This window comes from Peromyscus californicus, unplaced genomic scaffold (genome assembly GCF_007827085.1).
Source record: "Peromyscus californicus insignis strain IS unplaced genomic scaffold, ASM782708v3 Scaffold_12__1_contigs__length_115047231, whole genome shotgun sequence".
Lineage (NCBI taxonomy): Eukaryota > Metazoa > Chordata > Mammalia > Rodentia > Cricetidae > Peromyscus > Peromyscus californicus.
The window spans coordinates 59,163,028-59,187,595 of record NW_026294413.1 but is presented as its reverse complement, the minus strand read 5'-3'; the positions used below and the strand labels follow the sequence as shown (position 1 = coordinate 59,187,595).

General features: G+C 45.8%; 1 protein-coding gene across 2 annotated transcripts in view; it reads right to left on the bottom strand.

Annotated features, from left to right (window-relative positions):
* Window positions 1-23,263, bottom strand: part of Msra (methionine sulfoxide reductase A) — a 334,518-nt gene extending 311,255 nt beyond the window's left edge. Inside the window, exon 1 of one of the 2 annotated variants that reach the window (XM_052732962.1) lies at window positions 22,808-23,263. In XM_052732962.1, coding sequence (XP_052588922.1) covers window positions 22,808-22,943 — 136 coding nt within the window. In that variant the 5' untranslated portion in view covers window positions 22,944-23,263. The remainder of the gene's footprint in view (window positions 1-22,807) is intronic. The other variant, XM_052732958.1, reaches the window with a different exon arrangement.
* Between the last annotated feature and the right edge of the window lie 1,305 nt (window positions 23,264-24,568).

Below are 24,568 nucleotides of genomic sequence, written 5' to 3'. Positions count from 1 at the left end.
TGTATGGAACTTTAGGAGCACTCTCTTTATAACATTTGCTTCCCCTTGCCCTGCTGCAAAGAATCATGGGAGAACAGAAAGGGAGACATGGGGATTAAAATTTAAACTGTCATGCCTCATCCTCTGGAGAATGAACATGGCTCTGATTGATCATTTACCCTTAGTTTTAAGGAAACTGTATGTAAACTGTACTTACTCAAAATTATGCTGGAAAGGAAGAAAAAAGAATAAATCTTTTCAAAACAGAAATATCAAGGAAAGGGGAAGACAAAAACATCAGTGTGATTAGTAATATCTATGTATGCACAGACAACCGTATTGTCACACCCGAGTCTCAGTCATCACTTGTTCTCTAAATGTATGGTGATATAACAGAATAAGCATACATGGCTCATTTTAATCTGTGGCCTGTGCACTTCTGGAAACAAACTAGCCAGTCAGAACTTCACTCCTTTACCTGGTTAAAGAAGCATCTTGCTTGGCTGGTGGATAACACCGACAGCTGAGACTGTCAGTACACCTGTGCTCTGGAATGAGCAGGCTTTCATAGGAAGAGTCAAGAAGTCTGAGTTCTCATCCTTGGCTCCATTGCTCTCTCATTAGGATAACCTCAAGGTCACAAACCTGCTTAATCCAGTCAAGCCTAATTTTCTCATCTGCTAAGAAGGGCCAGAAAGTCATGAGTGACTCTCCCTCTGGGCTCCTAAAATATCCTTTCATTTTCAGGTCACCAACTGGATGTGGCATCGTCACAGACAAGGCTATGTGTCACTTACCTGAGGAAAGTGAAAGTCTTCCCAAAACCTCTATACGATGGTAGTCAGCAAGCCTCCTGATGGGACAAGTTATGAGAAAAGAGCACACGAACATCACTCTGAAGTTCTATAAAACTGTGGACGATGTTTTAAAAAAAACCAAAACCACACACTGCTAAGTCATGAAGCTGACAGATCAAGGGAGTGCTATAGAAACACTATGAGGGTTCAATTAAAGCACTAAAGAAACCAGGCCGCACATTAGCTATCCTTTCGAACAGGGATAATGAAACAAGGGCAGGATCTCGGCAGATTTTAAATTCACCATCAAACTGTTGCCACCAAAGACAAAGAGGACCTTAAATGCAGCAAGAGAAGTGACTCATCATTACAAGGGACGCTAAATAAATAAACAACAGGATTCCTCAGAAAACACAGAGGTTAGAAAGAAGTGAGTCAACTGTTGGTTGTCCGTAAGAATTTGCCGATAGACTATTGCTGAAGACACAGGTCACAAGATAGAGAAATCACGCAGGTACTGACATAGAAGCTTGCTCCCTGCCTGCTGTGCAGACTGCCAGAGGAAGAAAAGTCATCAAGGGCTCACCAGCTGTGAACCCTATGAACTATAATAATGACCAGCATAGCAAGCTATGCATACCACTGCAACAGCGGCATGAACGCCATGGGAACAACCAATCACTTCGTTATTGGATTAAGTCCCACTCAACAAAGGGAACTCATGCCTGGAATTGAAAACTGGACCAAGAACCCATGGCTAGGGATGCCTTAGGCCTGAGGAGAGAAGCTATTATTATGATGATGATGATGATGATGATGATGATGATGATGATGTTACATGGGCATAGTATCAAACTGCCTTCTGAATACTTACCTGCATACCCATAGATTAGTGTGGCTCTCATCCCTCATCAGAAAAGTTTCTTTTTGCTTGGAGGCCTTGTCTAACCTGAATGACTCCCAAAGCACCACTTCCAAACTCCATAGTTATATCCCTGTGTTCATACTTCACAGTGAGAATTATGTTCCAAAATGTATCTTATGGGGACATGCAAGCCATGGTAGCCACCAAAGAAGAAATGACAAAGACTAGGGAAGAAGCAAGGGAAGAGAACAGAAATCAAAACAGACAGACATGAGGATGGGGCCGACCTCCACCTGATACTGGCCGGATGGCCAGTGTCTAAAAGAGGAGCCACTCCAGGAGTTGACGAGCATATGATCAGCATGGAAATGCTAGGGAACACCAGACAATTACAAAACCAATATTGCAGTTTCTCCAATAATTAAATACAGGTGTGGAGGCACATGCCTGTCATCCCCAGCACATGGGAGGCAAGGTAGGAGGATTGGGGTATTGAGGACATTCTGAGCTACACAGTGGTAAAAAAAAAAAAAAATTAAAAATAGAGCAATCAATGATCCACAACCCCTCCACTGGGTAAATATCTAGTGGCACCATGTTGAAGAGATGGTTGTACTTGTGTTTTGTTTATAACAATATTCACAATAGCTGATATATGAAATCAAGGGGGCCCATCAACAAATAGATAAAGAAAATAAGACATATACTCAAGATGGAAGACTATTAAGCCTTTAAAAAGGAGGAAAATCCTGTGACTATAACAGAGTGGATGAACCTACAAGGTACCCAGTGAAATAAAGTAGACACAAAATGATGGACACCTGCCACTCACTTCAATGTGGGCCCCATCAAAGGACATGGAGGCAGAGAGTACATTGGTTCCTGGCGCTAAGATGGTAGAGAGGGAGGGATTAAGGAAGATTGTCAAAGCACACAACCATTTAATTAAATCAGCAGAGGAAACTGAAGAGCCCTCCTGCTCCACACCACAGCCGTAGTTCTGAACAACACACTGTTCTTGCAGAGAGCCAAAGGTAGCCCCACAGCATTTCTACCACCCACACAATAAGCAAGTGAGGTGATGTGTATACTAATTAGTTTGGCTAGGCCGCTGCACAGAATGCACGCTATTTCAAAACTCATCTTGTCCTCCATAACTATACTTTTATGCCAATTTCAAAAAATAATAAAATTAAAAATAACACCACAGACCAATATCTCTTATAAATACAAATGGAAATTTTCTGAACCAAATACTAGTGAGATCCTACCTGAATCCAGCAATATACACAAAGGATTGCCAACCTTGACCAAGTGCATTATACCCTGGGAACACACAGCCTGTTTAACAATAGGAAATGGTCAACACAACACATCACGTTGGCAGAATAAAGAAAAGAAGCCACATGATCACCTCTGCAGGCACAGAAAGGCATTTACAGAACAGGCTTTGTGAGTTCAAAAAGAAAAGAGCATAGAGCCAACTGGTTGGAGAAGAGGACTTGGCTGACCACTGAAGGACAGCTGTGGAGCAATGGCTGTCGTCACAATTGATGCCATGCAATGGGCAGGACAGATAAGTGAGGCAGAGTAAAATGCCCCACACGTGGATGACAAGTCTTACATACAGATATCAGATTATGGTGTATATATATGTAAGCATATGTGCATGTACCTAACATGAAAATCTAACAGAGCAACGTATGGCACTAAGGAATGAGTTCAGATATAAAACCAGCCCACAACCCACAGACATCAGCTACATTTCTATACATTAGCAGTAAACAATCTGAGAATGAAATTAAGAAGGCTATCATACTTACAAGAGAGTAAAAACAAAATACTAAAGGATGGGGCTGGGGATGTGACCTCAGCAGTAGGGCACACACTCAGCAAGCGTGCACAAGGCGCCAGGTTTTATCCCCAGCAGCACAAAACAAATAAACGAGTAAGTGTAACCAAAGGCCTGTGCAGTGAACAGCACAAACACGACTGGAAGAAATGATTAAAGACCTCCTGTCATGTTCACGAACTGAGAATTAACCCTGTGGAGCCCACAGTGCTCTCCACACCGAGGGGCACAATCCAGTGGAAAATCGGTCAGAAATCCCAGGCGACTTCTGCGCAGAAATTGGCAGGTTGATCCTAAAAATAATATGGAAATGCAAAGACCCAGCACATCCGAAAATCATCTTTAAAATGAAGAAGCTAAAGTGTAGGCCTCACATTTCCAATTTCAAAACTTGGCGCCATGTTACAGCAACGCGGGCAGTGTGGCGCTAACATACAGAGGACCGCTGAGATCCAGAGAATAGACTAGGAGTTACACGGCTCTCGTCAACTGACTTTAAACAAGCTTCAAAGGAAAACGGAAACAGGGTGGTCATGTCACACCTGCAGCTGGGACCACTGGATCTCCACCTGAGAAAGAATGAAGCTGGGCTCTGACCTCATGCCACATGTGACAGCTTACTGAATACAACCCCAGAATGTTAGAGGAAAACAGGGGCATACATTTCTGGGACTTTGATGGTGATTGCTTCAGAAGTATGACACCACAAAAAAAACCACCCCAAAAAAAGGAAAAGCAGGAGAGAAGGAGTGGGGAAAGAGAAAGAGAAAGAAGGGGGAGAGGGAGGGATAGAAGAAAGGGCAGAGGAAGAGGAGAGAGGGGGAGGAGAAAGGAAGAAAATTAATTTTTTTCTGTAATGGAAGTGAAATAACCTACAGAACAGGAAAACATTTGCAAACCACGTGTCTGATAAAGGTCAGTTATTCAGAATATAGGTTTATTGTTTTGTTTTGTTTTTCAGTCTTAAGATCCTACACGAAGGGGCTGGAGAGAGGGCTTGGTCCTTGAGAGAACTCATTGCTCTTGCAGAGGATCTGAGTTCTGTTCCCACTCAATCTACTTGGGTGCCTCCCAACTACCTCTAACTCCAGCTCTGAGGGCTCAGATGCCCTCTTCTGGCCTCCATGGGCACTGCACTCATACACACACACACACACACACACACACACACACACACACACACACACACACAGAGCTGGGAGAAAAAAAGTCTTTAAAAAATGAAACATAGAGTTTCTTTGGAGCCAGCCAATCCACTCCTGGATAGTGCCTCAAGAGAACTTTAAACCTCATCTGCACAAAAACTTGTGCACAGATGTTTAGAGCAGCATTATTCACATCAGCCAGAGTAAGGACAACTCAAGAAGCCATAAGCTAACCAAGTATGATATAAACACATGATGGAATATTACTCGGCAATGAAAAGGAATGAGGCCCTGATACACTCTACTACATGGATGAGACATGGAAGTGAGGCGGAGCCAAAGAAGCCAGGAATGAAGGTGCACATATTTTACTGCTCTGTTTATATGAAAAGTCCACAATGGGCAAATCTGTAGACAGAGGAAAAAGCTTCATGGTTGCCTGGATCAGGACAGAAGGAAGAATGAGTGACCATGAATCAGTTTGGAGTCAGAGCTACACAAATTGTGGGGTAACCTAAAAGCCATGGGTTAAACAACGCATGGTAAGTCTTGTGTGTAGCTTCTATCTTGCCACTTTAAAAACGTTCCATGCATCTTCAATGTCTATAAGTGCTATGACTGGCCACCTTGAAATAGCCCTGGTGACCCTTTTGGCCTGTCACACAAAGGGCTTGCCAAACACCAGCTAAGCCTTTGCCCTTTAGAATCCACTCCCAGGATCCACTCAGCAGCTCTAGTTCCTGGTGTGGCTCCAGCCTCTTAGTTTGGTCCCAGCTGACTCCAGCATTCCCAGCTCCATCTGCACGGGGCTCCTCTGCCCACTCTCAGGGGCCCATCTCCTTAGAGAACACCTAACCTGGCTACCAGGCACTAATGAAGTCAAAATGTTGACAGCCAGCACCTCTCATGGACCATGTCCTCTCTTCCCAGAAGACCTCATTCTCCAAACATAGCATCCTGGCAGCTCCTCAAGCTTTCTTCAGGCCTGAACCCCAACCTCTGTGCCCTCTAATTCTCTGCTACCACTGTTTTTCATCCCAGCCTCCCACACAGACAGGGCTCTGTCCTCTGTGCAGTGTGGGACACTAAGCAGCTGGACTGTGCACACTCACATATATCACTTCCCTTCCCATTTGCACATGACTTACTGGTGACTCTCAAGCCTTTTGATTCCAGCTGTCAGACAAAACCCCAGAATCCAGTAGTAGTTCAGTCCAGGAGACTGGATGTCTCAGCTGGTCTTCAGTATATGTTAGGATCCCAAAGAAGTCGGCTCTGATGCCAGTGAAGGAATGGACTTGCCAGAAGAGTGTGGGCAAGCAGGAAAAGAGAGAAAGTGTCTTTCTTCCTTATCTTTTATATAAGCTGACAAGAGAAGATAGGGCCCAGATTTAGGGTGGGTCTTCCTACCTCAAAGGATCCAGATTGAAAATGAGTCTTCCAATCTCAAGTGATATGGATTTAAAGTGAGTCTTCCAAGTTCAAGTGATATGGATTTTAAGGTGGGTCTTCCTACTTCAAATTATCCTGCTAACTAAAATCCCTCTTCACAGGTATGCCCAGTGACTTTTTTATTTATAGTTACTTCCAGAGGTAGTCAAGTTGACAACCAAGAATAGCCATCACAGCAGCTTACAGAAAAAAGCCTTTCAGCTCACTTCTTTGTACCACTGATTAATTTTTAAAGAGATGTTTATATTTAACATACAACATCAGCCAGAAATAGCAAATTCCTTAACAAAGATGTCATCAAATTCTCCAAGTGGAGAGCTATCTATAAGTTCAAGGCCTGTCTGTTACAGAAAGGTGAGCCAGCCTGGGAGAGGTTAACCAGCCCAGCCCTGGGCAGCTTCCTTCACCCTGATGGAGTCAGAAGGGCTGAAGGTGATTGGGAAGGGATGCTTTCTTCCCTGTGCCCTAATGGCATGTGATACTCCACCCTCAAGACATCAGTACCATGTTGTGTCTCTCACACTCTAGGAGAGGCCAGTCCATAGTAAACTCTAAAAACGCAACAAATCCAACAAGAACTGAAATTTGCCGAGCATCAAGCGTGCATCATGCTCTACTCCAGAGCTCTCCGTTAGCACTTCTATCGTTCTGATAACACCTCCAACTCATAAACATATTATCTGTGCACTGGATGTGTGCATGTTGTGTGTGTGTGTATGTGTCAGTGTGCTGGGAGGTGTGCCAGAGGTATATGTGCTGTGTGTGTGTGTATGTGTGTGTGTGTGTGTGTGTGTGTGTGTGTGTGTGTGTGTGTGTGTGTATGTGTGAGTGTGCTGGGAGGTATGCCAAGGGTATGTGTGCTGTGTATGCTGTGTGTGTGTGTGTGTGTGTGTGTGTGTGTGTGTGTGTGTGTGTGTGTGTGTGTGTCTGAGCTAGATGTGTGTGCACATGCCTATGTTTGCAGGTTTGTGTGGGAAGATACTGGTAGGAGGGGTACATGCATACATGTGTGTATACATCCACATGAAAGTCAGAGCACAGCCTTGGGTTTAATTCTGTTACAGAACCCCAGACCTTAGCACAACTGACTCCATGATGGAAGTACCATTTAGTCCATAAAACTTAGCACATAGATAGCACCATCTGCCAAGATAAAAAAAACAAAGACCTAATCCATCAAAGCTCATAGTTCTGGGAAAGTCTCTAAATGTACTAACCTTGCTTTTTGGCTTCTGTAGGTCTTGTTAACTGAGGTGTATCAACCCAGGGTTTGGTTTTGTGCTTAAAAGCTCTCCCTGAGAAAGGCTTGGGACTACACTGGGATCCTGAACACCCAGTGCCATCACCTGGTGGCTAATAAAGACTTTCTATTGGCTTAAACTCATGTCCAAGTGGTCTTCTCTGGTGGATATCCCATAACATTTCCTTAGGCACCTTTATTTGACATGGGCTGTCTCATCAGCTTGGAGTTAGGCTAGCTGGCCAGATGAGTTAGACTAGCTGGCCAGTGAGCACTTCCTGTCTCCATCTCCAATCTCAATATTGCCAGGATTTTCAATGACTCGCTTGACTTTTTATGAGGGCTCTGAGGAAGCTGAACTTGGGTCCTCACACTTCTGAGGCAAATGCTTTTCCAAATAAGCTGTCACCCCAGGTCTCATAAAAATACTACCAACCCCACTTTTCAGACCATGCAACCCAGACCAGCCTGCTCAACGTTCTATAAATTGCTGGGGCAGCTGGGCTGACAAGTGGGCCTGATGTCAGGCAGTCCACCCCCAGACTGCGTATTCTGTCTCCTGGGGGATGCCATCTTGAGAAGCGTGTCTGCCTGTGATTTGTTTTCTGAACTAAAGGAAGGGTGGCCCAAAAGACTGAGGCAAGGGTCCAGGTACCAGATCCCAGTTGGCTCTGGAGGATTGGTTGCCATTTGCTTGGGCAGCAGAGAGCAGCAGAGATCGTGGGGCAAGAGTGAGTTCCCCTTTCAGGCTTCTGGCCAGTGAACTACGACCTTAAGAACAAGGTCAAGCCAGTCAGGCAAAGCCTCCTCTGAGGCAGGGAGAGCTGGGAACCATCCTCAGAATTCTAGAAGAAAGCAGAATGGAGACATCAGAAGCCCCAGAAGGAACTGGGGTGCTCAGGAGCAGCACCTCAGAACAGCAGGGCCCTACCCCCAGTTCCCAGGGGTGCATCCCTGCACAGCCCATGGGTGTCACGCCTTCCAAGAGTACAAAGTCTGACTGTACCTTGCCCTAAATCCCCTTTCGTTAATTTCTGAACACTTGGCAGGACTAGCATCTAATTCTCAGAAAATGTACTTTAAAATTAAAATTAGGCAATACATTGCATGGCTAGGTCCAAGCTGCTGACAATATGGAACATCTTAAATACAGACACTGTTAAGCCACAGACACTGAAAGTGTTTTACTGCCTCAAATCATCTGAAATGATTGTTTGGGACTGGGGCAGAGAGGAATGGACTACAGCAGAGAGAACTGTCAGGAAAAAGAGGGGTGGGAAGAAAAAAGCCTCAAGGAAACTACACTTTGCATGGTTAAAAAGAACCACTCAAAAATAAATAAATAACTGGCCTGGAACTGCTCGATTTGATATTTAACTCGGGCTTTGCTAAATAAGCAGAAAGTAGGCTTTGGAGGTTTGTGATTCCTTCTTGAAGAAATGTGATTTTCTTATTTCCCCAGAGAAAAGCTTCAAGAATGCCAGCAGGCTTCTCTGGTATCAAATGTTTCCCTGTTATTGTGAGTAAATTATATTTGGATCAAAATCAGATGGATTAAACTTAAAATACCCATGAGATTTTCAAAAGTACAAGGAAATATGTCATGTGCCCCAAAACAGTGCTGCCATGTAACAGCCCTTTGGCGATGTCTCTGCTTCGGAACATCAGCAGGGAATCAAAACTCACCTGAGTTTTTGAGTTTCCTGAATTCAAAGTAACTCTGTAAGCCTACACTGTTGCTTGTGGTTACTAAAGTCTGCAGTCTTTGTGTCTTTAAAAATCTCCAAACTATGGCCCTTCTGATATTCAGGAAGAGAAAGGTGGCCGGGTGGGAGGTTGATCTCTTTTAAATTTTCAGGGAGAACTCCTGATCTTGTTTTTTAATCTACAAGGTCTCCCTGGAATTGAAATAATAGCCAGGAGGGAGGGAACTGTAAGGAAACACACGCTGGGTCAAGGTCGCTATGAGGCTGTATCGTGGCAGCCTCCTTAGATGCACTGCACCTCTCTCAGTGGGGGGGGGGAGGAGGGTGTTGGGGGGGCTGCGGAGGTGAGAAGCAGACAGAAGCTGCCTTCCCAGAACCAGGCAGCAGCATGGGAGTGACCTGTCCTAGGTAGTTCTTAGGTGAATCTGCACACCTGAGGGGAGCCAGGCCCTGTGCAGAGCTCTTTCTCGCCTCATCTCCAGAAACACCCACAGGAAGCTGTTGCCACTGTCTCCCGTCCAGGAAAGGATAAACTGAGGCAGATTCATTCAAGGTCACCAAGCTAATGGGGCGGTGAGGAACGGTTCTGACACCGTCCGAAGGCCAAGCGCCTGTTTGCCCACTAACCCAACAGCCCCTCACTAGAGCACCCACTTCTGGGACTGGGGAGAGAGCCTGGTCGGTAAAGCGCTTGCCTCACAAACATGAGGACCTGGGTTCAATCCCCCAAACCCATATTTTAAAAAAAAAAAGGCCAAGCATGTTGACATGCTTATAACCATAATCCCAGTGCTAGAGAGATGGAGGCTACAGATGGCTGGATCCCTGGGCTTGCTGGCCAGCTATTCTAGCCTGCTTGGCAATCCCCAGTACAGTAAGAGACCCTGTCTCAAACCAAAAGAAAAAGGTTGATGCACCTGAGAAATGGCACTGGAGGTCATCTTCTGCCATCCAAATACATGTGCACATACATGCATACACACCTGTACACACACACCCGTGCACACATGATACAAAAGGAATCCACTCCTGGGTATCACCGTCTGTATGGACCAACCGCTACGTGTGGTCATAACAAGTCCTGCAGAGCAGTAACGAGCAGGCACTGCTTCCCAGCATCACATGCTGCATCTGCAGCAGAAATGAGTCAAGAGGGGAAAGTGGTGCCCTGGGGAGAAGCCTATGAACAGCACTCAGGCAGCCAGCACACGCAATAAATCCAGGGGCTCATATTGCCGTGTGGTCTCTGTGGCAGGTACTCGGGGGCTGATAAGCTTGCAAAGGTTCTGTGCAGAACTTGTTAAATCACAGAATCATCTCTTGATTCTCAACCATAAAACAATGTCTACTTTATGTTAACACAACCTTGGGGAGACCGCACATAACTGCTGATCTTTTTTAGGATACTTTCTGCAGTCTTCCTGGGGGCAATTTCCTGCACCCACCAGTATGTCTCCATATTTGTAGAAAGACATCCCTTCCCTAAACACTAAACATAAACAGTAACACAGAGGGTAAGAGCTCAGAGCTCTTATAAATAACAGTTTGGGAGGCCAGTCAGCAAGCAGTTAGAATCACATGTCTAAAAACGGATGGCTTGCGCTCCCTGGGAACAGAGCTGGGAACAGAGCACCCTATTTGTGGTGACTCACTGGTACTAATATCTATTGACCTGTGCACACTAAAAAAGGACTTTATTAAACAAACAACTTCCAAACACAGCATCATGGAGTCTGAGCGTGGTCATTTTTGCTTTCGTGGAACTCGGAGGTACTGTGTAATGTGACGAAGAAGAGGCATATGAGAGCGCCAGACAAGTGAGGCCTCACCAGACTCAGGAAACTAAAGACGCACGTGTATGTGCAAGCTAAGCCACCGCTGTAAAGCTAAGCTGAGGTAAGATAACAGAGGACATCTCAAACAATAGGGCTGCAGGGGAAATGGGCAGGTGAAGAAAATAGGAAGAGAATCCAACGGGGCTCACTGGAGGAAGAGACCGGAGTAGAGGGAGAGTCAGAGATGAGGAGAGGGTGTCGTCGAGAAGGGAGACAGGTGTGGAGAACAGACCAGCAAGCAGCAGTGGCGTGTGTGTGTGTGTGGAGATGCCAGACTTACTATCTCTGCCAATTAGCATCCAGGAAGCACCAACTGCTATGGCTCATATTCCCGTGACTGAAGCATCTTCGCTCATTTGCAGACTTCCCAGTCTTCAGGCAGACAAGAAATTCATCAAAGCTAAATGAACTAACATTCCCTTAGGCGGGGTGTGGGGGAGTGGCGGGGGCAGACAAGATGCAATAAATACTATTTAACAAATCCATGCCTGTAGAACTGGGGGCCACTGGACCCTTTCCAGTCACCAGAGTCGTGTGTCTTTTCAGTACGCCAACACTCTGAAGGACAGCAATGCAGAAGGACAGACAGTGAGCTGGGCACCAGTAACTTCTCTAGGGTGACAGGCATAGTGTTCATATGGGGTTTTAGGTCATAACCACCCAACATGCAGTACAAATACAGAGTGGCAGGAGCTTTGGGAGGCAGCTGCACCTCCATCCATCTCCCTGCTTTCCCTGGAGGCTACAACCTACCAGTGACTGGGGTTCCAGGTCTTAGTGATGTAACATACCCACATGGAATGAATGGACCAGATAACATCAAGCGAGCCGATAACTGACAGCAGAGACGGGGGTTGAAATCGGAAGAACGCGTTTCTAAAACTGCAAAGGTCTTCAAAAGTCCTTTGCTGCAGAAGCCCAGATGATAAAAGCCTCAGCTCAGGCTTTTAGAGTCAAATGGTCTCACTCACAGCTACTCAGTTCTGTCCTTAGACTTCAGAAACAGGCATAGACGATAAAAAAAAAAAAAAAAAAAAAAAAAAAAAAAAAAAAAAAAACAAGCAAAGAAGCATGTATGTGTTTCGGTACAGCTTGCTTTATAAAAAGATGGTGGAAGAAGATGCATTGGCGAAGCACTCCCAGGAGGGTGGGCAGAAAAGATCAGCTGCAAATCAGTACTGCAAAAGCCTGGGGCCACTGCGTGCTCAATGGCACCTGAGAGACGGCCTGACCTCTTAGCTCCTAAGACTGGGGAAATACACAGTATTGGAAGTTTCATCATTGTAATAAGGCAAGAAAAAAAAATAATAAAGGACACACAGATACAAACTGTATTTCCAGATGACGTGGTATCTGTATAGAAAACGCCAGGAAGTTTATTTTTAAAAAAAAAAATTTATTTTAGATCCTAGAGTTAATAAGGGAAGCCAGCAAGGCTGAAGGCCCAGTGTCCCCAAACTCAGCATTCAAAAACTCACGTGTAATATATATGCTAACATGAACACATGAAGACCCAAATTAAAGACTCATTAGCATTTACAAACACTTCAAAGAACACGCAAAATTTAAGTTTTAACTTAACAAATATGTTGGGTTTTATGCACTGGAAATAACAAAAACTAAAAACTAAGCCAAACCTGAATATATGTGAGACAAGCTGTGGCCCTAGACGGAAGACACGGCGAAGTTATCAATTCTCTCCAAATTGATCTCTAGTTTTAATGCAATTCCTATAAAAATCCTAGCACAGATTTTCTTAGGCATGGGCAAGATGACTCTAAATTTTATACAGAAAAGTGTAGGCCTTATATGAATCAAAATATACTTAAGTGGTAGGAGCTATTCTCCCCAGCATTAAGGCCCCCATGATTACAGTAACGGAGACAGTCGGCACTGACAGAGACCCACAGATCAGTGGGAAAGCATAAAAACCAACAAACAGATCCTCACAACTATGGCCATGTGGTTTGTGATGGTTGTTTATTTTTTTCAAACAGAATCTAGCTATGGAGCCCAGGCTGACCAGAACTCACCATATAGCCCAGGCTGGCCTTGAACTTGCAATCCTCCTGCCCCTGCCTCCTGCATGGTAGGATTACAGGCATGCGCCACCACGCCCAGAGGCAACATGATTTTTGAAACAAATAATAAAACAAAGCAACAGACACATTCAACAAATAGCAATAGAGCGCCTGAACATCCGTGGGTCAGACAACTGTTAAGAAAGGCAGTGTCCCCCACTCAGCCAGACGCCCCACGGGGCTCCCTAAAGACAAACCTGGGGCCTGAAATCCTTCTACTCACACAGCTGTGCCAGGATTATGCCCTTTGTGACACAGCTTCCCATGCTGCAAGCTCAGCATGTGCTCTTTTGTTTTGCTGGAGTATATCCCATGACACCTGCCCAACCCTACTATCTATCACCCAGCAGGAAGGGACACAACCCTTTCACTGCAGCATGAAATCAAGTTCATAAACAAATTGCCCTGTGTGGGCAGCCAGGGGAGATCTTCTGGCTATGAGACATACATATGGTCCTGAAACTTAACTTGCTATGTCTCTGCTCCATAAACTAGGGCATTAGAGCATTATTCTACCTAGAGCTTAACTGCTGTATTTCACTTAGTGAACCTGATACTAACTTGCAAAGGGCAGTGTTCAGCTATATATTGCTGGTGATGAGCGTGGTGATGATCTTTGCTGTGCCCCAAGGAACTGAGATCCTCACCTGAGATTGACAACCAGTTTACATAACAACATAAGTACCAACTTCCACCCTAGCCTGAAACAAAATCAAGTCAGAATGCATCATGCCTTAAATATAGAATTAAAACTAGAAAGAGTTTAGAAACAATGCACAGAAGACCATTAAGGTCGAGACAAGGCAGAGTTTTTAGGCTCGACACAAAAAGCATACGCCAAAACAGGACTCATCCAAACCACAAACCTCCTGCAGAAGACAGTAGAAAGAAACCAAGGCAAGCTACAGGCTCCCGGCATGCCAATCTTCTGACACAGTGGCACATCACCTACAAACATGTCAGGCTGCATTCACAGCACCCTGGGTTGCAAGTGGCTCAGGGGCTTGTTTGTTGTTTGTTTGTTTGTTTGTTTGGGGAAGACATTGGACAAGCAGGCAGCACCATTCCCCAAAATCGAACCCAGTTTCTTCTCAGTATACTCAAGATTCTTTAATTCAGTCTTCATTTCTTTGGCTGTGAGTGGGCAAGCACATTGTTTCCACGAGGCTTCCCTTTGGGTACGGCCTCTCCAAACATCATTTTTTTCAGTAGGCCAAAGAATAACTGGTGTCATCATTTGAACAATGTTTTTCTTAACTGTTAGCAAGGCATTTGACCCAAGCAATCTATCAACTACCTAACAGTACATATATTTTTAATCAAAAATAGAATATGAAAAACTTACAGGGGTTGGGGATTTAGCTAAGTGGTAGAGCGCTTGCCTAGTAAGCGCAAGGCCCTGGGTTCGATCCTCAGCTCCAAAAAAAAAGAGGAAAAACTTACAAAGGCTAATGCAATACTGACATCACTTTACTATGGTTAAAAATTCCTTTTATATGCATTCCAGGAGACATTCTCTGTTCCTCGGTTTTATTCTTCATCTACATAAATGTAATATCAGGACATCTCTCCAGCTTCCCCACAGTCAGCCTTTGCTATTATATCGTGTAAATTCAATAAACTCATTCAAGAAAGGAAGACGATTAGAAATAAGACCCACTGTGAAGCTCCAGATACCAACACAAAGGCAACAGAAATATAAGGAACTGAGCCAGGCATGCCTATAATCCCAACACTGGGGAGGCTGAGGCAGGAGAATCACTGTGAGTTCAAGACTAGCCTGAGCTACACAATGAGTCTGAGATCAGCCTAGGCAACAGAGCAAGACTCTACTCGGCCCCCACCAAAGTTAAATAAATATAGAAGGGGGAGAGAAGAAAGGAATGATCGACAGGGTCATATATAAGGCCCATGTCTTCCTCACACTGGTAACAACTTTGTCACCTCTCATGGCAGGCCCAGCTTACAGAGAAGATTTCACCTGACCCCATACCAAATATCATGAGCCAACACTGTCACACATCTCACCAATCGGGAAGAGTGTTAGCACAGAACATTGGCTAAATCGGTAGCTGGAATCAAAACTGGCTATGCCATCAGGGCACTGTCAGCAGACTTGGGGTTCAGAAAACAGGGACCAATATATCTCAGACTGAATGAAAAACAAAGGCAGAAAGTCTACCTTTTCCACAAAGAGAAACACTGGAAGAAGGGCCAGTGAGATGGGGAAGCTAGACACACAACCCCTCCTGTGAAAAGGAGAGTGGGTTCCGGAACTGAAGAGCGTGGAGTCACAGCAGCACCCACACATCCTGTCACAGTAAGACCTGCACATCCTGTGGATGGTGGGAAATGGAAAAGCAGAGCATTCAAACGATGTTGTGTGGACTTCAGGAGCCACACAAGGGTGAGAGTGGTTGGCGCCATGAAGAAGCCAGGCATCGGGGAGAAGAGAGAGCAGAAGACAGGGAAGCATGATGCAGCCACACTCCCAACCTGCTACCACCACTTAGATGGAAACATGACGAGGAGATGGACATATGACTGAACTACAGTATGATGACAACCCTGTGCTCACTGGGAACCCCACAGTGCTCAACCTCTACAGCAGCCTGGAACAGCCTGACCCATGAAGCCAATCCTGGGCTAATTCCCTGAGCTAGGGAAGGGGATATGGCAGGCCAGTAAATTGTCATGTGTCACAGGGCAAGTGGCATGGTCCACTCCTACCTAGCACATTTCCACCTAGCTACAGAAATTCTTTATAGCCGGTAATGTTTTCAGATGTGATGTACAATCCAGTACCATGGAGCCCAGCAACTCAACATCCTGTCTGTCCAGGCTGCTTCCGTCCAGTTTTCCACAGCGCTCATTCTGACAGGTGTGAGTGTGCAAACACACAGCATGTATGCACAGGTGCAGTTGCAGATGTGTGCGTGGGGGGGGCGGGGGACCAGAAAACAACATTAGGCGTCTTCCTCTATCAGCCCCATCTTATTGTGGGGAACAGAGTTTTTCACTAAACGTGGAGTTCACTGATTGGCTAGACTGGCTGGCCAGCAAGCCCTCCTGTCTGTACTTCCCAGTACTGGGATTACATGTGTACAGTGCCACATCCAGCTTTTCACACTGGTGCTGGGGATCTGAACTCATGCCCTAATGCTTGTGTAGCAGGCGCCTTACCCACTGGGCCACGTCCTCAGCCTTCACTGTAGCGTGTCTTGACTACTTGCTAGTCACCATGTTGTAGCTCACGTATGTGTTTATTATGTCTCACACTCTTCCTGGGCCACACGGCATGTTACTCAACAAATAATCACTGCCCTGCAGTGTCCCAGGACCAAGGAGTAAAACAACCCCTGCCCTTGAGCAGTTCGCTGTCTAGTGCTATGCATTCACACACAGGGCTACTGTGAATCTCTGACCCAGAAGGAACTTATGAGAGGAAAAGGCAGAGGAGCATCTTCAAAAAGGTTTGCCATGCCCCTCCTCACCCTCACCACACACTGACAGCCCAAGGTCACCTCCTGCACAATTCGGTATTTCAGCCATTATCAGAGAAACCACAGTTTTAATTAGCTTAGGGTAGCAGGACCAGACAGACAGGAGCTCTTCACGGAAAAGGGGCGGATCACCTATTGGAAGCTTCTGGGACCCATGGAGAGGCAAGAACAGAGAACACCTCAGCAAAGAGGCCTCCACCCTGCACTTGCTGAGGCCTGGTATCCATTCACTCCCCAAAACCTATGCCTCGCCTACTGCCTCTTCACCTTTCTGGGCTCCCAGAAGTTGCTACAGGTGTCCTCACTCTCCCTTCTCCAACCATGTCCCCTTGCCCCACCCCAAGTACAGATGCAGGTCCAGGCCCACTTGATAGTACTGAGCTCACCCCTTGACATACACATACCCACACTGTGGGTGCCTAGAAAGTCTCTGCTCGGGGCTCAGAGATGGCGGGCTCACCCTGCATCCGGGCCAAAAGTAAAACTTACCGTGGGGAGGTGTAAAGAAACTGGCTCAGATCCATCACCAGTGCTGGGGTAACAACTTAGAGCACATGCCCCAGACAAAGGGTTGGCATCCCCGCAGCCCAGTGCTCGCATGATGGATACACGGAAAGGCCACCTTTTCTGTATTTGTTTTTAGACATTAACTATTTGCCGCCCAGTATCCGTAAGCCACCACTGAATGTTTGGTGTGGGCATCCTCCTTTGTAATGCGCTATTGATCCGAGCAGGGAGCACAGGGCTTGTTACTGCACAGAGAAGGCACAGCTTTGGTAACTGGGCAGCAGAACATCTAAGAAGCAACCAGAGAGCCTATGGGGAGGAGTCGGAAGTAGTCAGGAGGGTCTGCCCGGTGGAGTTGAAAGCCTTCACTTAGGCCCTAGGGAGGAGGGACTGGTTTACAGGAAAGACAGAATTCAAGCCAGGCAAATCTTGAAGAAAGAGTAAAATAAGGAATAGTGGGAAATACAACACTTTACCTATGCAAGCGTTTAATGAAGAAATAAATCAAAAGACCAGAGTAGTAATCCACAAGGATACGTTCACGTGGGCGACCGCAGAGGCGGAACACTGAATCCTGTCAGGCAGAAGATGGGCTCCGTGGGGGCCTGGTGGGAAAAGAGGCTGGGGAGGAGGTAAAGATCAGAAGGTGGGAGGTGGGAAATGCCTTTCCCCAGCGGGGGCGGCAGGGAAACAGAAGGTTCTGGAAGAAAGCATAAAACAATCTAAGAGCTCTGGGCAGGATGCGAGAAGAAAAATAACAGTTCTGCGTCCTACAATTTAGAAATTAATCACACACTAGGGAATTTTTTTTCTAAAAGGAGAACAGCTTCCTATCGCTTTCTTTTTTAAAAATCTATGTACACCCGTCACATAAAAGAAACACATAATGCCTTCTACACCACGGTGGAAGGAATCCGTCCCCAAAGGCCCTTCCTTTGTATAAATCATGCCACCACAATCGACGCTTCAATAAAAATGAATATTTATGAAATGTAAAATGACTTGGATTAACTTATTCCAATTTCACTCTCTAAATTTAGATTTTTTTTTTTAAAATCACGCCAAAATGTAGATTTTGATTACAAAAGCAAGTTGGGGGGAAAATATATATGTATACTTGACAAGAAAAAGAGAGCAATTTTTTTTTTAAGTTGAAGTATGACAAAGGATGACAGAAAGGTGGTTGGTTGAGCTGAAAACAGCCAAAGACTATCTTCAAAGTAGCTGTTTAATTCAACAACAGAGCCACATTAGACAAAGGAAGTTGTTGAAAACAACACAAAGTATAAACCCTAAATAGCCCAACCACCCTCATCTCAACCCAAACCCAGCCTTTCCTTTCTTCCCTGTCCTTCCCAAGCTTCCTCGGGCATATGGACTGTTAGCTTGCTCCCTGTCCACACAGAAGTCAGCACACTGGTCTGGCCTGGCCTTTGCAGCTACAGTATCTTGGCAACTCCTCCATTCCTGGAGATGCCCCATCTTCTGGGCCTGGGTGCAGTATCCCTGAGGCTGCACCATTGCTCCTGTAACCAGCCCCTGTTGATGGGCACCTGTGACGCTTCCAATCTCAGTCTCCTGCAGATGAAGCTCCAGTGAACAGCCTGCTGCAGTCCTCATTTGGCGTGTGTGTGTGTGTGTGTGTGTGTGTGTGTGTGTGTGTGTGTGCAAATTCCCAGAAATTGAATTCCTGAGATCGAAGGTAAATGTGCATTTAAATTTTTGGTAGATGCAGCCAAGTTGCCTTCCGTAAGAGTGGAGCCGGCTGACACACCCTCTAACAACACACAAGAGCCTCTCTCTCTCTCTCTCTCTCTCTCTCTCTCTCTCTCTCTCTCTGACAGAATGGATCACTGTTTCTGGATCTTTGCCAATCTGAAAAATGAAAACTGGTATTTGCATTTTCCTCACTGAGTGAACTTGAGCATCTTTTTATGTGTTTAAGAACCGACTGTACTTCCTTGGGGGGCAAATTGTTCAAAACCTCTACCTGATTTTAATCACTCCTGACATTTTTCTTACAAACTTCTAGAAGGTTCTGCTCTATTGGGGAAACTAGTCCTTGCCTTTCGGTACATGGTGCTGTACCCCAGGCTGTCTTCTGACTTTGTTTCTGTGATTTTTGTCACACAAAAGACTTTTTTTAGCTGGGCGGTGGTGGCACATGCCTTTAATCCCAGCACTCAGGAGGCAGAAGCAGGCGGATCTCTGAGTTCGAGGCCAGTCTAGTCTTCAAAGCAAGTTCCAGGAAAGGTGCAAAGCTACACAGAGAAACCCTGTCTCGAAAAATTTAAATAAATAAATAAATAAATAAATAAATAAATAAATAAAAATAATTTAAAAAAGACTTTTTAAAAAAATTATTGTTCGAGGCCAGCCTGGTCTACAGAGCGAGATCCAGGAAAGGAGCAAAGCTACACAGAGAAACCCTGTCTTGAAAAACAAAAAAAAAAAAAAAAAAATTTAATGTGCATGGGTGTTTTGTCTGAGTGTAAGTCTGTATACCGTGTGTGTGCAGTGCCCCCAGAGGCCAGAAGAGGGTGTTGGATCCCTTGGAATTGGAGTTACAAATGGAACTGAGCCCAGGTCCTCTGGAAGAGCAGCAAGTGCTCTTAACTACCAAGCCATCTCTCCGGCCCCACACAGACTTTTAATGTGATCTAATTTCCAGTTTCTTGATTTTCTAGCTGTAAGTACAAAGGCCTTCCTCACACAATTATAAAGAAATGCTCCTTTTCTCACACTCATTATTTCACTTTTTGCTCTTAACTACAGAGAACAAGCATGGTGTTCTATACCGGTAATCCCAGCACTCAGAAGATTGCAGCAGAAAGATCGCTGAGAGTTCAGAGGCAACGTGGGTCACGCAATGAATTCAAGACCAACCCGAGATGGACATCAAAACTATATCAAAACTAGCATATACACATGCATACATACATGCATACATGGGAAAAGAGTGGTTGTATCAGAAACTCTAGCACATAGTGCATATACCAGCCCCACTGTATGACCTTGGATAAGTTATCTGACCTCCCTAGCCTGTTTCCACATCCATAATGGGGATAATGATGGTTAACGCATCATCACTTTATTGTGAAAATTAAATGTATTAATGTAGTTCCCCATGGTGCCTGGTATGTAATACATCAATAAGTGTGGGCTATTACCATCACATCTGCCTGGGATTTAACTTTTCTTTTTAAGGTGTGATGGCCAGAAATAGCATCAGTCAAACCCCCAAGTCTCCCTAGCTGTCCCAAAACCGTTTTCCCCACTGACCTGAGATGTCACTTTCACCATATACCATCTTCCTGTAGGTACCCAAGAGCTTCTGATTCTTCCTCCTCCATTTGTCCATCTCTAATCGACTGCCTTATCAGTCGGACACAGTACCATATAAACAACAACCAGTTACCCAAGCCAGTCTGCTCATGTTCCCATCCATTCGAAGTGACCCAGAGATATGAAACATTTAAAAGTCTTGAAGGTTCGAATCTTGCTTTCTCGCAAAATGTAAATCTACCCCTAGGCTGCAGCTGCTAAAAGGGTTCAACAGTCTTCCAGGACACAAAGAAGGAGGAAGGACTGGAGCTAAGATGATAAGGTTAGCTCCCCGAGCACTGGATGATAGTACACACCAGGGACTAGCCAGAGCAACCCTAAACAGAGAGACCTTGTCCTCTAATTGGCCACAGAGCTTTTGAGACAATCTGCTACAGTTAACAACAGACTTAGATGGATGATATAGAGACATGGGGCGGGCTGAAGATGCAAGGTAGAAGAATAGCTTTTGAACTAGGAATATGAAGTCCATAACTTTCAAAGACATGCTCACCAAAACTCACTAGATATAGTTATGTGGGGGCCGGGGGGGGGGGGGGAGCAGGGAAGGGGATGGGCAAAACAGCTGCCATGACAGGCTTAGAGGCCCAGACACAAACAGTTCCTGGCAGGCAACACCTGGACCCAGGAAAAGCCATACGCTGACCCCACCCAGAAAGGGCCTGCATCTAAGGGGAAATACCTGACATTCCAAACATTCCCTATACCCCTAGACAAATGTCAGCCAATCAGGGTCCTGAACCCTGGAAATGCCCTCACCCCAACCTCTGCTATGATAAAAACCCCACCCTGCCTGTGCTCCAGGCTTTCTGCTCTCACTGCTGAGTCGCATGGAGAGACAAAGCTCCGAGCTTGAAAATAAAGGCTCTTGGCTTTTGCATATGGGATTCGGTCTCCGTGGTGGTCTTTTGGGGGGGTCCCGAGATCTGGGCATAACAAGAGTAAGGCACACTGTTGCTGGAACCAAAGGCAAACCTAAACAAATCCTCTAGTCTGTCTTGCTTTCAGTTACTTACTTTAGACCCCTCCCCACCAGAGACCCTCCAGCCTGCCGTGTGGGTGGGAGACACAAGATGGCTGCCCGTGCTCCCCTTTTTTTCTTGACTTTAAAAATCACTAATTTTGGAGGCTGTGCAGCTGCGTAACATATTAGAAGTCTCTTCCCATCTTTGCTGCAGATAACCCCTGAGATAGACAGGCTGTGACAGTCGCTGTGTTTATGGCTTCAAAGAAAACTCAGCCTCACATCCTCCATGTTGTATCCAACCACATTTCTACATTGCGCGGGTACTTAAGAAATGTCTGTCTGAACTGAGGAGCACAAGGTTAATGGCTTAGCAAAATCTCCTAGCCTCTCCCCTCCCCCTTCAAGTCTGAAGAGATCAAGATAAGATATTTTCACTGTCTACAGGAGCATCCAGTGGCCTTGTGATTACAAGCCAGGTGAGCGGATCACCGGCCACCAGATTTATGACGCCCCATTCCAAACCACCAGAGAGATGCCTCGAAGCCTCCAGTGATCTGTTTTTTCCTAACCTAAACCCCTCTCTGCCTGAAGATAAAAGGACCCTGAAAAACCTGTGCTGGGTTAAGACAGTTTACCAGGCCACCTTCTGGTTTTGCTAGCTTACCAAATAAATCTTCGTGTCTCCAAACACTCTCTCTCAAATATTAGGGTCCCTTTCCAAATGGGAAGTAAATGCATTTGGATTCTATACCCGGGCCAGTGAGAACCTGTCAAGGATGAATACCCCAAGAGTGGAGACCAGAAACACAATAGGGCTAACAAGGCTTAGCAGGTAAAGGCGCTTACCAACCAGCCCCACGATCTGAATTCAATACAGGGTCCTAAGTGGTACAAGGAGAAAACTGAGTCCCACATGTCATCAGCTGATGGTCCCAAGTGCACCTAGGGCATAAGTGTATGTGCACAGACACCTCCAGGAGGCCTCATCCATAGAACAAGTTGTTCCTGCAAACCAAGGAGAAACCCCAGCAGGCCCTTGAAATAATTAGAAACTTGGGAGGGTTCTGGCAACCAGCTCTGGCCTAGAATTCCACTTCAAACCACAAGTTCGCATCATGAGGTCTCCCTGGAGCACTTCCTGGGAACAGGCAACAGGCTGACTCTCCTAGGGGCCTAGGTGAGAAAGGCGTCTAAGGCAGGGCTCACAGTGCACTCTTCCTAGCTCTAAATATGGAGCTGCAAGCCTGCAGCCCAGCTGGGTCAGATCCCCACGCTAGATTCTTTCAGAGCGCCCTGTTTTGTCCTAAGAGACTCAAACAAAGAGAAGCACTGAGACAGGAGACTGCCCCCGCTGAGTGCCCACCCCTCCCGAACGTGGGAGGGAGAGAAGCGGGGGGGGGGGGGGGGGGGGCGCTGCCGCTGCGCGCACGCGCAGACCCCGACCTGGGACCCGCCCGAGGCCCGGCGCGGCGTCCTCCGGGAGGGCGCAGTGCGCAGGCTCGGCACGCATGCTCAGCGCTCGTGCCGTCTTACCTGCCACGGGGATGGGCTCCGCGCGGCCGGGCAAGGCTTCCTGCGCGCTGATGACCTTCGAAGCTGAGTCGCCCATCCTTGGTACCGGCATGGGGCTGGAGAGGAGCTGGAGAGCCCTTCTGGCAGCGGAGAGCATGGGCGGCGTGTCCGTCCCGCGGGCCGACCTCCAAGCCTGGCTGTCTCTGAGGGACAAAGTTTCCCGAGTACGAGAAGCAGCTCGGGCCAAAAATTATGCTGGCTGGGCGGGGTGTTAAAGTTTAACACCGCGGGGTGTTAAAGTTCCTCCTGTTTCACCACCTTCGCGGCCGGTGTTCCGGGTGCCCAGGAAGGGCTTAGCCAAGCAGGGTTTCCAGAGTGTTTCTCGTGCTCAGTCAACCACAAAGCAGAAAAGGGAAATCAGTGTGTGCATAAAAAGGCAGCGAGCTAGAAGAAAGGCAGACTGTAAGAAGATGGATGGGTGGACAGCTAGGAAATTTGACTGTGTTGATAAGTCAGATTGATCCAAAGCACAATTCTCAACACCACAAAGGATTACGTACTCAACGTGAAATATATATATAAATGTGTATGTATGGATAAATCCATTCTTTAGCCCATAAAATAGAGGATGCAGGCACAAATACACTGTTAACGCTGTTTAGGTGAAATTAATGGTGCAGCTGAGTCAGTCTTCTGAAATCGTGAGAGAATATTCCTAGAAGAAATCTCGCCCTAATCTTTAGGTGTCTAGGGCCAGATGAGTGACTCGAGAGGTCCGTCTATGAGACTGTGGTTTACACCCTCTGCCAAAATGGGCGGATAGTCTCATATGAAGGAAGGAACAGGATTAGCCCCCACAGGGATTTGAAGCTTTGAACCTAAGCTCCTCCGTGGGTTTAGTTACCACTTTGTGTTCATGTGGGGCTGTAATAGAAGGACAGGAGGATTAGTGTGCTGTATAGAATGTTACCAGATATACAACGTTAAACAGATTAAGGTATTTACCTTATGTTGTAGAAGTCCCCTGGGCCTGCTTGTATCAACAGTTTACTTTTGATTTGCTTTTGCCATGAAATTATGCCAAGCAGGTTCTTTCTACAAGGCCTTGCCTGAAATCATCCCACGGTGTCCCTTCCAGGCTCGAAGGGGGCCTGGTCACTAAAGAAAAAAAAAATCTATCAAGGAAAATATGTTGTGCATTTAACTTACTGCCTTTTGATACATACTGACTTGCTTTTTCTATTTTGTGGTGATGGGACTTAGGAAACATGCAAGAAATACTGCATAAGTAAATACTGTGACCGTGTAACCACAGAATTTGTAATGTTAAGGGAAACTACTTATGTAATGTTAGGTACCCCAGAACCACAGTTCATAAACATTTAGTATATAAGATTTATAAAAATGCAAGCATTTCTACTTACCCACTAAGGGGAAATGAGATAGATAGATAGATAGATAGATAGATAGATAGATAGATAGATAGATAGATAGATAAAAGCAATGTTTAGAATTTTATTGTTCGGAGTAGTGAGATGCTACTAAAGTTTCTCTCCTGCCTTGTGGTCCTAGAAATCCAGCTCAGATCCTCAGGCTTGATAGAAGGCACCTTTACCCACCGAGCCGTCTCTCTGGCCCCACTTTAAACATTTTTAAGTGTTCTTTGTACATTATTTTAATATTCTCGAGGACCCAAATGGTTATGCTACACTCATGAAAACAAACATCTGTGAAGAAAAGAACTATCTCAATTTCTTTAAAGTTTCCTTTAAACAATGGTTT